The sequence below is a fragment of the Cynocephalus volans genome, chromosome 7 (genome assembly GCF_027409185.1).
Source record: "Cynocephalus volans isolate mCynVol1 chromosome 7, mCynVol1.pri, whole genome shotgun sequence".
Taxonomy (NCBI): Eukaryota; Metazoa; Chordata; class Mammalia; order Dermoptera; family Cynocephalidae; genus Cynocephalus; species Cynocephalus volans.
In genome coordinates, this window is record NC_084466.1 from 129,087,399 (window position 1) to 129,102,729 (window position 15,331).

The window sequence follows — 15,331 nt, forward strand, 5'->3', positions numbered from 1 at the left end:
ATCTGTTTAAGTTAGCTCAAATGAAGAAATAGAAGAGAGGTTACTGTAAAGATACAGTGCGTTCTCTGAGTGACCCGGAGCAAGTCCGAGGCAGCTGTTCTCCGTCTCTCACTAGCTCTTGTCTCTGCATATCTGCCTTGACCTTGTGATGGTTAACTTTGTGTTAGGTTGGCTGATTAGCTCCGTTGGTTGTAACACCAGGGTCAAGGGTTCAGATCCCCATACCAGCTAGCTGTCCTCCCCAAAATTTTGTGTGTGTCAACTTGACCAGCCCAGATATTTGGTCAAACATTATTTTGGGTTTGTCTGTGAGGGTGTTTTGAATGAGATTAACCTATGAATTGGTACTGAATAAAGCAGATTGCTCACCTGATGTGGACGGGCCTCACCCGAGCAACTGAAGACCTGAATAGAACAAAGAGGCTGATCCTCCTGCAAGTAAGAGAAAACTCCCCCTGCCTGACTGCCTTCAGGCTGGGACATAGATTATTTTCCTGCCTTCAGAGTTGAACTGAAACAGTGGCTGTTCCTAGGTCTTGAGCCTGCTGATCTTCAGACTGGAAGTATACCATTAGATCTCCTGGGGCTCCAGTTTGCCCACTGCAGATCTTGGGACTTGTCAGCCTCCATAATCACATGAACCAATTCCTTATAATAAATTTTTTAATCTATCTATCTATCTATCTGTCTGTCTGTCTGTCTGTCTGTCTATCTTATTGGTTCTGTTTCTCTGGAGAACTTTGACTTATAATACACTGTCCCTTTCTCTTCTCTATAGGCCAGCTTCCTCTGCCTACTCAGAATTTCTACTCCCCACGAATTTACCTTGTGTACTGGTTTTGGCTACCCCAGCATGAGTCCCATTCAGGAATGACTACTCTGCCAAACTCCAGGAAAAGGAATCCGATAGGCCCCTTGTTGGGCCGGGTCACAGACCCTTCAAACCGACCTGTGCTGGTCGTGGGCTAGATAGTTGGAAAAAGATTCTGGGAGCCGTTGGCAAGGTTGACATGCTTTATTTGGATGTGAGCTCAGCCCCCAGTGGATCAGAGCTGTTGTCTTTTATACTAGAGTCAGATAACCAAGGAACACATGGGCATGAGTCAGATAGCCAAGGAACACATGGGTGCACACGTGCAGTTATACCACTCTTGCATAATGTGTTTACAACAGATATGCTGAGTTGTGCTCGCTGGATATGAGGTGAGGTAGCCGGACTATTCTGTCTCCATTTTCCTCACACCCCCTTAGGCCAGAAGTGGAGCAGGAAGGTAGGGGCTGGGCCTTATGGCATAAACATACCCATCTAGAGCCACTACTACCATGGGGGCTGTGGGTGGGGGAGAGAAGGGCACCATGGGGACACAGCTCTCCCAAAGTCTTTCCATACCACCGAAGATTCCTGTGGCTTCTCCTGATCCCTGAATGCTATGCTATTGGCTACTTGGGTCAGGGCAAGGATCTCGAGTCTGTAGTGGCTTCTGTGACCTATGATCTCTTTGGGCTGTGGTAGCAGTGTTCTGCTCTACCTATATAGGTTAGGGGGATTTCTTAGAAGCAGAAAGAAAACCAGAATTGGAGGAAATCTCCGTGGCTCACCACATTCTTAGGAGGCTCCAGTGGTAATGAGAGGTTGGAGACCCAAGTGGTAGTGGAAAGGAGACCACATTTGCTTTTGCTGTGCGGTTTGAGTGGGTAATGAATTGTAAAGAGAGTCTTGTGAGACTGGGACCTGAGGGGAAAGTTCACGGTCAAAGTAGAGTCAGAGAATGTAAGGGAGCCATAGTATTTCTAGTCGCCAGGAGATCTAAATTTAGTTCCTTGCTCTGTCATTGACTAGCTCATTTTCCTCACCTGTCAGATGGAGATAATGAAATTACCTGCCTCACAGGTAGCTGGGAGAGCTCAGGAGGTGATGCAGGTAAACATGGCACAGAACGTCATCCAACTCCAGCTCAGCCTTTGAGGCCTGTCCTCCTGCTATAAAATACCTATCCTGGGGAGGGTGAGGAGTTAGGGGGATAAATCCCCCTCTCCTGGGGCCCCCTAGCATAGCAGGGCTGAGAAATGGAAACAGCATACACAGGGTCAGGCTCCCCAACTGCAGATCTTGGGGCCTGTAACAACTATACACAGTCTCAGGGCCTCTTGCCTACCCCTCCCCGCACCTGCTGACCATCTCAGCAACATTGGGACCACTCTTTCCTACCACTCAGAGGCAGTCCTCTGAAGTTTTGTCTCCTCCCAGACCAAGGCTGAAGTCCCAGGTATATACAGCCATTGAAAGCCTGAATTTGGAAACAAAATATTTGAATTCTGTCTGTGTGTCTACTAGCTGTGTTACAGATAATTCACTAGCCTCCCTGGGCTCAGTTTCCTCATTTTAAAGTGGAGATAATTTTAAAAGCCCCTTCCTGAAAGGGCTATTGTGGGAAGTAAATGAGACAAGTGTGGAGAGCCCTTGGCACAGTCTGGTGCATGGTAACTGCTCTGCAAATGTGAGTTACTACTATTGAGCCATGTCCACTTTTATCCAAGGCTGACTGGCAGTGCTGTGGTGATTACCCAATCCATCCTGGCTCAGGGTATCCTTTCCCCCAGCAGTGTGGTCTGCTGGAGTTTGCACATTCCCATCACCATGGGTCCCAGCAGGAGGCACCTTTAGCCATCATGGGTGGCCTATGAATGGCATAGTCTCAGAGGCATCCACCTTGGTCACTCACAGCTCCTTAGCCTTAGGGACTCAACTTTGCCAACTACCGTCCTGGATAGCTTCTCACAAGATAAGCCTCAGGGGACACCTGTGGTTCCTGGTCTGGTCCTGGCCAGTGTTCCCTGGGGAGTGAGGGCTGAGTGTTGCCAGAGTCAAATACCTTCACCACTTGCTCAGGCCCAGACCGTGGTCCCTGGCCCCTGCCCCTGTCCCTGGTCCCCGTGCTGCCAAAAAGTGCCCAGAGTCCAGTCTGCCTCAGGGTGCAGGCAAGGGCCTAGGCACTCCTTGGAGGCTGGCTTAACAAGTTCAAGATCCCTCCAGATCCGCACCCAGCACTTCCCAGAGGGGACCTCACTCACGACCCCAGTAGCCTCTGTTCCTACAGCCTGATGGGAGCCACCCTGGGAACAGGCCTGGAGGAGTGAGCCACTTGACCTAGAAATGTGAGCACATATCCTGGGCCTGGCTCCACAGCACTCCTTACGGAGCCCCTGCCATGCAGCTTCAGGGAACTTCCTCCTGTTTGAGTGCTGTCCCACTGGTGTCCCAGAGAAAGCACTGGAGTGTGAGTCAGGAGGCCTAAGTTCTAAATTTGGCACTCTCATCATCAACCAGCTGTGTGACCTGGGGCAGGTCCCTTCCCCTCTCTGGGTCTCAGTTGCTCCCTCCCTAAAATGAGAAGCCTGGAGCAAATGATATTTAATGCCTCTTCCAGCTCAGGTGTATAATTATAGCATGATGCCAGGTACACAGGAGATATTCAGAGAATGTTTACCTAGTAATTTAATTATCAGATTCAGGGCAGGATTCTGCAGGTCTGGGCACCCATCTGCTTTCCTGCTATACATTTTGCCTCTAAGGTTAGTTGATGTGTGTCAAGTGCCAGCCTAGGGCCTGGCACATAATAGGTGTTAAATGTGAGTTTAGTCTATCTCTGTAGTGCTTTTACAGTAGCCCAGAGACTGAAAACAGAGCAGGATCTGACTCTGAACAGTAAGTACTCGCCATGGGATCTCAGGTGGGCTACACATTCCTCCTTGTTACAAGTTTCTGGCCTTCCTTTCTGGACATATTGCAAGTCACTGCACTGGGGCTTAGAGAACCAACCACGCAGTACTACTCCTGTTCCCTGAACAGCCTAGGCCCTGCTTTTGATCACGCTGTTCCCTCTGCCTAGAACACCTGTCAGGGTCTGGGATTTTACCCCACTTACAAGCTAATGAGCTTGCCTGGCGTTGTTTCATAGATGCCTATAGAAGACATGGGATTCCTGAGCAACACGCGCATCACTGTTATGTCTGTTCCTTTGCCTTCAACTCTCACAGGAGCAAACAGAGGGTCGCAGGTGGCCATTACACATGCAGTGGGTTTGTGACAGCTAAGAAGCAGTGAATTTGGGGAACTCACTCCTGTTCCCATCACCACCATTTTTATCATAAGCAAGCCTGCTCTTTGGGAGATGTTCCCTCATTGTTCAAGGTTGCTGGCTGCAAACACAATCTTGAACAATGGTTGGGTAGAGAGCAGTCATTGCCTTGCATTCTTGGCATACCCAGCGATAACATCCAGGGACACTCAGGACCCATGGTGGATTGCCTCCCCCAACACCTAACACCTATCTCTGCCAAAATTCTATCCATCCTTGAATGACACCATGTGCTTGAAGATTCCCCAGCCCTCCCCTCAACATACTCTCTCATTCCCTTTTGTATTTTCCTTATAACCCTCACCTACATCTTCTTTCGTGTCACTCCCCTACCAGCAGAGTGCAAACACTTTGAGGGCAGGAGTTCTCTATTCCTGCTTTCTGCACCCAGATTGTTTGCATCTAGCAGGTGTTGAGACCATATTTGATGAATTGGATGGAATCAAGATCTTTCTGCATGATTACGCTTTTTCAGAGTCGGCTGAACCGCCACTTGGAATGTGAACACATTCCAGGATTCCAGAGACTAAAAATATCGCTCCCAAGCCACTGCAAGGCCTCCCTTGTAAGGAGCAAGACTTAACTCCTGAGGCTGAATGCTTTTGCCCATCAGGTGGCGCCCTGACCCACCAGTCTCCTGATGCCTTTTTTAGAAGAAGGGCAGGATTCTCTTCCTTCCCTCTCTCTTAATGTTTGTTCACTTAGGTCCCCCACTCACAAAAATCTCCTGTCATCTGTCCAGCACCCCGATTCAGCCCCTAGCTGCCTGTCGGAGCCTCAGCCCTACTAAAGATTGGCATCTGGAGGGCAGTGAAGATGTCTGTCCAGGAGTGCGTAAGGGATTTTGAGGGAAAAGCCCCAAAATTGGGATTGGAGGACCTAGGTTTGAGTCCCAACACTAACACTTACTAGTTGTGTTTCTTTGGGCAGGTCACTTAACCTTTCTGGGTTCCTGTGAGAGTGGCAGAGAATAAAATGTGTGAAAGTATGTAAATGCACTTTGAATGTGGACGTGGAGTCAGTTACACCTACGCTCCTGTTTAAACTGTCACCACCAGCTCTGTGGACATGGTCAACTTCTTTAACCCTCTACCCTCGTTTTCCCATCCACGAATCAGAGCTAATAGCAATCATTTTATAGAGTTGGTGTAAGGATCAAGTGAAACAGTGAATGTAAAGAGTTCATCACAGTGCCTCGCATATAGTAAGCATTCGACTAATAAAATCACACATGTTATGTATCCCTAGCCCCTGGAGCAGTGCCCAGCGTTTAATAGGGGATCAATATCTACTTGCTGAGTAAAATAATTTTGCAGATGAGGAAACTGAGGCACAAAGAGGGTAAGTACCCCTCACTCCCAGCCGCAGGACTAGGGAGCAGTGAAGCAATGATGCATAGCCAGGCAGGGTGTGTACCCTGCACCTCCTGCCATGCTGTCTTACATAGGTACAGGTGTTATACATCACCAGTTGTCCATTTAAAATATGCATTCAGAGCTTTCTCAAGTATCTGCAGGTGGGCTGAGTTGGCAGTGAGAGGCATTAGCCTCCTGAGAACCCACATAGTTTTTCTTCCCTAAGGGGAGCCAGGCTGCTGGAAGAGGGACCTGCTCAGCCAAGCCAGGGGCCACTGGATTCATCTCATCACCAGGACATGAAGGACTAGCTCTGCAGCATGGGATCAGCTGGAGGTCTGATGCCGGCACAGTTCCCAGGGTAAGAGGGGCCCTCTCAGTTCCATTGCTATTTCTGCAGCCACTCAGTCATCTACTCCACTTATCTTTACTGAGGGTCTCCTATGTGCTAGGCACAGGTAAAGATGGATAAGACATGATAACCAATGGTTACAATGTAGCTGACCCAGAACTACTGCAGAGGGATGATCCAAGTAGAGACCTAGACTAGCAAGTAACCAACAACCTGGGAGGCTGGATCAAGAGGAAGCAGCATTTAAACTGGGAATTGAAGGATAAGTAGGAGTTTGCTGGCCAGGTAGGATCTGGGAATGAAGGGCATTCTGAGTTTATTTGGACAAATTAAGAGGATTGGTAGGATAGACATGCTGGGTGGGAGCATGGGTAAGGGAAGGAGGTAGAAAACCAGGAAACTGGAAGTTGTTTGGGGCCAGACTGTGAAATACATCAGATAGAAGGGACAGAACTCTATCCTGTGGTCAGTGGGGGAAGCAGCGTAATGAATAAACAACCAGGTCCATGTTTTGGAAAGCTGCCTCAGCGCTCAAAGTTTGGGTCTGAAAGGAAGAGAAGAGAGATCAGCCATAATGACCAGCTTCCTGGACTGAACCCCACCAGCCTTTGTTCCCCTCCTCAGTAAAATGAGGAAAGTAATTGTATATATCGCTTGGGTTGTTCTGAGGCTTAAGTGAGAATGCACGTGAAACGTTAGCACGGTAATGACAGTCATGTAAAGCATCAGTAGGCTCCATTACAGACCGTTTTGCCCAGCAGTTAGGCACACGGGCTTTGCTGGCTCTTGGGCCTGGGTTTGTGTCCCAGCCACGTGAGGTGGCGTATTTGTAATCTAGGCAAGAGGGACGGATGGGCAGGAGGGGCTGAATAAAAGAGAGTGGGGTCGATCTGCTTGTTGCCGTGTGGGAGGGGTGATGGGTCCTTGCTCTGACACGCGGAACTCGATGGCTGAGAGGAAGCCTGAGGCCAGCTTTGGACAGGGTGAGTTTGAGGTGGGCACTGACGGGATACTGCGGATGGCAGGTGAGAACGGTGTCAGCGCAAGCCCAGGACTGCTCTCCTCCGGTGCCACGGAGGGACCACAAGGCCCGGGGGGAGGGGGCGGGGGATGACAGGAGAAAGGGGAAAGAGGGGGCCCAGTCAGGGGCTTTGCCCTCGAGGCTGGACGGAGCCGGGGGGGCGCGCGCCGCCCTGCCCCGAGGATGAAGGGCTCGGCGCTGCGAGACTGGCGCGGAGGGGAAAGCGGGGCGCCAGGGTGGTGAGGCCGCCGAGGCGGACGGAAAGAGAGATGGCAGGAAGCCGGGAGGCGCGAGCGGGGGAGGAGATGGCGGAGGGGAAGGGAAAAGGGCGGGCAGGAGGGTGGAGAGAGGGAGAGAGACAGAGAGGAGGGCCGGAGGGAGGAGGGAGGGGAGGAGGGGAGAGGAAGAGGGACAGACTAGGAGGGGGAGCCAGGCGAGGAGGTCGCGGCGGGCGCAGCGGGCACCTCGGCCGGGCCGCCCCCGCGACCAAGGCGCCGCCATTCCGCTGCTCGGGGCGCCGCGGCCGCCGCCACCGCGCCCGGGGGCCATGCTCCCGCCGCCTCCGCGCCAGCCGCCGCCCCAGGCGCGCGCGGCCCGCGGCGCGGTGAGCCTGCAGCGGCCCTTCCTGCGCGGCCCGCTGGGCGTGCTGCGGCTGCTGCAGCTGCTGGCCGGCGCCGCCTTCTGGATCACCATCGCCACGAGCAAGTACCAGGGCCCCGTGCACTTCGCGCTCTTCGTGTCCGTGCTCTTCTGGCTGACGACGCTGGGCCTCTACTTCCTCACTCTGCTGGGCAAGCACGAGCTGGTGCCCGTGCTGGGCTCGCGCTGGCTCGTGGTCAACGTGGCGCACGACCTGCTGGCGGCCGCGCTCTACGGCGCCGCGACGGGCATCATGATCGACCAGACCCAGCGCCACAGCTACTGCAACCTCAAGGATTACCCGCTGCCCTGCGCCTACCACGCCTTCCTGGCGGCCGCCGTCTGCGGCGGCCTCTGCCTCGGCCTCTACCTGCTCTCGGCGCTCTACGGCTGCTGCCGTCGCTGCCAGGGCAAGCAGGAGGTGGCGTGAGGCTGCCCGCGCCCGCCGTGGCCGCGATCGGGGCGGGGGACCTTCCGGAGACCAGCGCCCCCAGACCTTCCTGCCGCCGCCGCCCCGCACCGGTGCGCCCTGGCACCCTCCCCTCGCCCTGCGTTTCCACTGCCGCCCGCGACCAGGAACCCTGACACGCAGTTCCCGCCCGACGGTAACGCCACCGCCCGGAGTCGGGTCAGCAGCGCTGCACACGCCGTCTCCAGGGACCACCGCAGGCTGCGATCCGAGGGGAGGACGCACACTCGGATGGGCCGCCCTGGGCCGAAACCTCGCGGTTCCTCTTCCCCTTCACCGCTTAGAGCGAGACGTGGACAGGCGCCGCGTAGATCCGGGGGAGGCTCCCAAATTGGAACCAGTCTGTGGCTGCGCCACTGCCCCCCTCCCTTCTGCCCCGCGGTGGGAAGAGCACCCCCTTCCCCGGCCCCTCTTCCAGCCTCGGGTGCTGTAAAAGGCAGGCACGCAGCCCCGGGCGGAGCTGGGACGGGCCTCAGCTGGTCCCAGGATGAGCGACGAGTTTGGTTTTAGCTTCGAATTGTGCGGCCATCCTGCGCGGTCGCTCCCTGCCCATCCCTCGGTGCTTTGATGTCTCAGGGTGGGGCCCATCTGCAGAGGGGATGGATAGGAAGGACCCGTGGGCTGTACCCTCACACCTTTGCGGTCTTCTCCGTCTTTGTCCTCGGGATTCATGCAGGCCAGGCCCAAACACAAACTGCCTTGGCCTCGCAGTGACACATCGTTCCTTGCCTTCCTCTCACAGGCTTCTGCTCCACCCCCAACCCGCAATATCTGTTTGCATTAGAGATCCCACACGACCATCGCAGAATGTTAGGGTGAGCCCGACCCGTTCTTTTTTACAGTTGGGGACCCAGAGCCTGCGCTTGGGAACAGCCGAAATAAGGTTAGCATCCCAACTCCCTACTAGCAGTCCAGCGCTGTTTATATTGAAGTCATGGGTGTGCCAGGAACCCTGGTACTGGATCTCCCCCTCCAGAAGAGGGATTCAAAGCCAAATGGGTGTGCCAATGGTGCTATCTCTCTTTCTTGGAGATTCAGGATGCTCGTTAGCATATCAAAGACTCTGAGAAGTCCCACTGTAAAAGAATTCCAAGTAATTAGTTTACTGTATTAACTTGTTCTGGGCCTGGACCAATTTTTCCCACTTAAGGTTTCAAGCAGCCCTGTACTGTCCTGTCTCTCATTCATTCCTAAGGAGCCCAACACATTGGCCGTGGTCTATCTGAAGATTTGGGGAGCTCCTTCTTTTTCCCAGAGAATTTCTCTAGCAGAGGGAGGCACCCGCCTCCCCAGTGAGGAAGGAGATAGCTGTCCCTAGCCAGCCGGAGACCTGGGAACTGGCAAATTTGACCATTCCTTTACATCGTTGGAGAAATAAAGCCAAGGTTATCCAGATGGTTTCCCAGCTAAAGGAAAGTCACCTGTAAGAGATCCTGCCATTGACCTGAGCAGCTGGCAGGATGCGTCCCACTCACCAAAGAGAATAATCGTCTCTCTGGAGCTGGGGTGAACAGCTGGACAGGCCTCCAAGGTAAGACGCTTCTTGGTTTCCTGGAAGGGGTCATAGGCTTTTGAATAAAAAGCACAGAACCTCCTCTTTTTCCAGAAGTTAAAGAGTTTTTATTTAGAGCAAGTTGGAGGGGTGACATCATAACCACAATGTCCAAAGAGTTGTGAAAATTCAAGCATTTTGCTAAATCCTTCAGATGTCTGCTCTTTTTATAAAAAGCTCAACTTTCTCTGGATTAGAAACTAGAACAGGGGAGGCCATGTGTTTTTTGAGCATGTTTTTAAAGCTTAGGTGTAGAGGTGTTAAGTTTCTCTGCTGGGATTGTGAGGGGGGTGGTGGGGGTGGGGATGTAGAGCTGTTATGTGAGTATTACATACGTCGTCAACATAGCACCTATGTGGCCCTCCCATGTGGCTGGCACTGCTCAAAGCATTTTACGCATACAGTCTTGCGTTGCTTGACGATGGGGACATAGTTCTTAGAAATAAGTTGTTAGGGTATTTCATTGTGCAGACCTCAGGGTGTACTTACAAAAACCTAGGTAGTGCAGCGTACTACACACCTAGGTTATATGGTATAGCCTATTGCTCCTACGTGAGTAATGCGTTGCACTATGACATTAGGTTAAGATGTCACTAGACGATAGGAATTTTTCAGCTTCATTATAATCTTTTTTTTTTTTTTTGGCAGCTGGCTGATACAGGGATCAAACCCTGGAACTAGTGATATCAGCCCCACACTCTAACTGAGCTAACCTGCCAGACTTCCATTATAATTTTATGGGACTACCATCATGTATGCGTCGTTATGCAATGCATGATTGTGTTCATTTATTCTCTCAATTACCCTATTGAGGTGGGTTCTAATGTTATTCTCATATTTCATATGAGGAACACGAGTCCCAGGGAGGTTAAATATCTTGCCCGAGGTCTCCCAGCTATTGAGTGGTGGAACTCGGATTTGAACCCTGGCAGTCTGGCTTCTTCAGGACTGGGCTGTACTATATGCAGTAAGGGGTCAATACACAGTAGATATTGTTAATGTGGTTATTTTAAAAAATTCTTTTTAATTATGGTGAAATCTACAAAACATAAAATTTACCATTTTAACCGTTTTTAAGTGCACAATTCAGTGGCATTCACATTGTAAGTCACATTGTTGTGTAACCCTCACTACCATCCATTTTCAGAACTTTTTTCACCTTGCAAAACTGAAACTCTGTACTGTTAAAATTGTGGTTATTTTTGTTACTTTTTCTTTCCTCTGGGAAATCCCAGAACACTAAGCCCCAAGGGTCCTCTGAGTCCTTCAATGTCTCGGGCTGAGTCCCACTGCCATATTCTAGGAAGGGTAACTGTCCCCTCAGCCCCAACTGCTGCTGTCAGCCAGAGCCTGGGATGGGCTTTGCTGGGACAATCGGGGTGCTTTGGAAGCCCAGTAACTTTGGTTCTTCTGTTGCAGGTTCCCATGTTGCTGAGGCTGTGCAGATTCCAAAGCTGGTCTTGCCAACCTCTCCCAGGACCTGCTTCCATGGGCTGGCAACACCAGTCTGGCCTTGGCCAGCAGAAGTTTTCAGAGTCTTCACTGGTGATGGGGGAGGTGGGGAGAGGGAATGACCTCTGCCCAGCAGCTTACCTTCCATGCCATCTGATGGAAGAGCCAAGATGGGCAAAGATGGATTTTTGGCTTAACCTAGAGAATTCCTGATTGTCCTTGTGCTATGATTTGGGCACAAGATTCCAGGCACCTGGAACTGAGTTGTACACCCCTGTACCCTAAACAATGGGTTTTACTTCTAGCTTTTTCTTTTTTTATATCACCATCTAAGTTGCATCCTCAGCTCAGGTCCAGCCCCCTCAGGATCTCCTTCTTAGCCCCCTAACCCCTGGTGCTCTGTCTGTGGTCAGGTGACCTTACTCAGGAGCAGACATCCCCTTAGCCTTCACGGTGCCTTATCCATCCAGACATGCCTGCAGCATTCCAGAGCTCACTGGCTCTTCTAGATGCGTCTCCCCACTTGGCTTCCAGTGGCTTGGTGGTCCCTCTTCTGTCTGATGTGAGAAAGATTTTTAAGACTGCCACCACACCCACCCTCCCCCTCAAGAGCCTGTGCCATAGGTATGGCCACCTGACCTGGCCCAGAAGTTTTGGGTACTGGAGGTGGCCTCCTAGGCCTCTCTCTTTGGATACCAGGACTCAGTCCAGCCCAATACGACCCCAAAGTCTGGAGCCACTTGTGGACCCGGGAGAGTATTTCTACAGTGTTCTACAAAGGCCTAAAGAGAAAGTGGGTTTGGGAGGGATGAAGGTGGTTAGGGAGAGGGGACCGATGTGCCTGATTCAGTAGTTTAGGGTAATTACTAATATGCTTTTCTGAATAAAGGTTGGTTGTCTGAACTTGGTGTATGTGTCTTCTCTCCTGGTCCTGTGCAGTAACCCTCTGTGCCAGGTCCCCCAACCTCCCTCCATCTCATTATGCCTCTCTGTCCTGTTGCCTCCTTCCTCTCCTCCTCCCTGGCTTCCCCACTCCTGGCAGGGAAAGAAAAATGAGTTCACAGATTTCCAGCACAGTTAGTGGCAGAGGACAGAGGTTGCCTGAGGGCAGGAACCAGAGGGAAGAAAACTGCGTGTGTCTGTCCCCGCCTGAGGCTGGAGGGCTTTTTTTCCAGAGGCTCCTATCCTGGCTCTCAATGGGCCCTCTGTTTGGGAGCTCTGCTGCCTGTCATTACAGGCACAGAATGACTGTGGTTGTCGAGCAAGAAGGGCCCTGTTCTAGTCCAATCCTCTCATTTTACAGAGGGGAAACCAAATCTATGGTGGGGTGGCAACCCACCTAATGCCACACAGCTGATTGGGGCAGAGTTGGGGTCTTCTGGAGCCCAGGCCCCAGTTTTTCCTGCAGACTGCTGTGCCTGCTTTGGTGTTGCTTCTGGGACCACACCCCAGCCAGCTTTCCCCTGGTTCCCCAGAGGTCATTTGCCCTGCCAGCCACCAGCCGCTGCCTGCTGAGATGCCCTGGAAAGAGTGTGGGGGCAGACTTAAGAGACTTCCTCCAGCTCCTCTTTCCCGTGCCGTGGGCTTGATGTCTGCAGCTGGCAAACAGGATTCAACTGCTGGTTCTCAAGACTCACCTAGAACAGCTCTGGGCTGGGATCTGATGCTGTATGTGCTCCACGCCCACTCTCTTCCAAAGAACCCCCTCCAACACGTGTGCCCATGAACACGCACACCCTCCTCCTTGTGGTTTGGGATCTCGGGGATTGAGGGAAATGCCACCAGCTGCTGAGGTCCCTACCCTACTCCCCATGTCTCTCTCCTGTCTATGAATTTCACACAAAATAAAAAGTGGTTCCACTTTATGCAAAGACTGGTAAGCCCCAGTTCTACTTCCCTTTAGCTTGGTGGAGAATTTTGCAACTGAAAATGTGCTTCTGCCTGCATTACCTTATTTGATCTTCCTAATAGTCCTAGAAGTTGGCATTGTCACACCCCACTCAATAGAGGAAATGGAGCCCCAGAGAGGGCAAGGGCCTTATCCCCGGTCACACAGCTGACTAGTGGCAGGATAGGGACTGGGAGGCAAATGTTCTCTTAAGCCCTTATGGTCCTCTGGCAGGCTCTGAAGCTTAGGTGGAGTTTGGTTTTCCCTCCTGGAGACCAGGTGTTCAGGAATGGTCTAATCTGGAATTTCCTGTTAATGTGTGGGGGGTACACTTTGAGATAAAACACTTGTCTTCAGGGACATAAGCCCCTTTGAGTCTAGGAAATCCCAGGGATTTGATCATTTATGTCTATTTATATTTCCTCTTTTCTAGGGGTGGGGGTGGGGGTGGGGTGGTCAGTGGTAAGAAAAGAGAATTCATAAACTAATATTTTCAGGAATAAAAGGAAAGAACAAGGGTATGGGAGAGAGAGGTCTGGTTATCACAATTTATTTATGTATTTATTCTTTTGTTTGTTACAACAGTTATTTATTTATAAAATAAAATGGCAATATATATTCATTAAAATATAATAACAATATACGCCCATTAAAAAAATTTAAACAGTACAGAAATGGACAAGGTAAAAAGAAGTCATTCGACCATACTAATGTCTCATCCTAGATAAATCATTGTTATCTATTAATTCTCCTTATTTTTTATAACTAATCAAACATATATGAATGCATTTATATATGCATTCATATGTGTTTGATTAGCTATAAATATATACACACACACATTTAGACTCTTCTACAACTTTCTTTTTAAATTTGACAACAATACAGTTCTAACTCTTTCTATAATGTCCATATAAGCAGTAGTCAGGCACTGCAAGAATTCTGTGGGCTTTCTGGAAACTTTACGACTTTTTTTTTAATTGAAGAAAGTTTATTTTCCTTTTTTTTTTTTTCCTATTTCCTTTATAACTTTCTTACATTCATTGATTAACTGTGTTACTTCCTTGGCTGCCTCCTATAGAGATCTCAGTAAAACCCTTAAAAGCGGGGGTGGGTCCTTTTTTAGTGATGAAGGAACCGAGACTTGGCGAGGTCTGTGCCCTTTCTGCGCCTTCCTGCCCAGAGCAGCAGGAGGGAAGGAGCACTGGGGTGGCTGTATCCCACTCCACAGCCATTCATGGGGAGAGGAATCCCAGGGACTAGAGTTAGTGGGGACAGCTGGGAAGAGGTGAGGAGGGCCTGAGACTCTCTGGGCTCCGTGGGGCAAGGTATGCTGGGTGGGTGACCACAACCCAAGAAGAGCATTGGGCAAGACCAGCAGGACGTGGTCTGTGGGACCCCTCCCCCACCCCCAAGCCTCATCAGCTGTGGAAATTCCAGTCTGGCTCCTTCTAATCGGAAGCTCTTGCCTTTCTTATTCCATGACACCATTCCTTTTGAACTGAGTGGCTATTTGGGATCTTATGGGCACCAAGGCTGTACTGTTCCTTCCCCAGCACTGATGGCAACAGCAAGCTGCAGAGGCAGATCCTCCAGGCTCCAAGCGTGTGTGTCCCTCTGCTGGAAAGCGTGTTCTACTTGCCGAAGTCCTGAAGGGGGCGCTCTGACCCCCAGCTGTGAAGCACTTCTGAGCCAAGGCTGGGAAGAGGGAAATAGAACTCGTGGGGCCGAGCCTGTGGCGCCCTCGGTAGAGTGCTGCGCTGGGAGCGCGGCGACGCTCCCGCCGCGGGTTCGGATCCTATATAGGAATGACCGGTGCACTCACTGGCTGAGTGCCGGTCACGAAAAAATGACAAAAAAAAAAAAAGAACTCGTGGAGCCAAGAAAACAATGGGAGCCTTAAATGACATCTCTTATCCTCTCCATTCCATGAAGTGTCAAATATCCCCATTTAACAGTCATGGAAATAGGCTCATATGGGTAAACTGATTTGCCCAGGGCACTGGACTACTTAGTGACAGAAACAAGATACAAGCTCAGGTCTGTGCTACCACACGATGCTGTTTCAAGGACTTCTCAGCAGACAAACTGTTTTTCTCAGCCATCCTAAAACTTCATCCAAAGTTAAACTGAGTTTTGAAATATTTATATCTTGAGCTAAGGCAGGAAGGTAAGACTGTAAAGAAAGTTACATTATTACAACTCTGAATATGTCAGCTTCTCTCTCCCTGCTTTACAATGAAGTTAGATGGTTACCTTCAGGTTTAATCTGCTCACTGTGCTGAGGTCAGCTCTCCTGTTCCCTGGAGTGAGTCCCTCTGTCTCCCTGATCAGTGTGGATGTGTCTCTGCAGGTCCCGTGCCATAGGTAAGGCCACCTGACCTGACCCAGAACTTTTGGGTACTGAACCCTTCACCATTCGCAGTCTTGTCCTGTACTCTGTTCTGTTTCCTTTTGTGTCTGC

At 50.9% G+C, this 15,331-nt stretch overlaps 1 protein-coding gene across 1 annotated transcript; it reads left to right on the forward strand.

Annotated features, from left to right (window-relative positions):
- The first annotated feature begins 7,414 nt into the window (after positions 1–7,414).
- On the forward strand, positions 7,415–11,833 carry MARVELD1 (MARVEL domain containing 1). The gene is made up of 2 exons (XM_063102988.1): positions 7,415–9,506; positions 10,947–11,833. Exon 1 carries the CDS (start codon positions 7,415–7,417, stop codon positions 7,934–7,936), a length of 522 nt encoding a protein of 173 aa, XP_062959058.1. The 3' UTR covers positions 7,937–9,506; positions 10,947–11,833.
- Positions 11,834–15,331: the final 3,498 nt, after the last annotated feature.

Bases quoted from the DNA above. Each gene is read 5' to 3' on its own strand.
- MARVELD1 (XM_063102988.1), top strand. From the start codon at position 7,415: ATGCTCCCGCCGCCTCCGCGCCAGCCGCCGCCCCAGGCGCGCGCGGCC.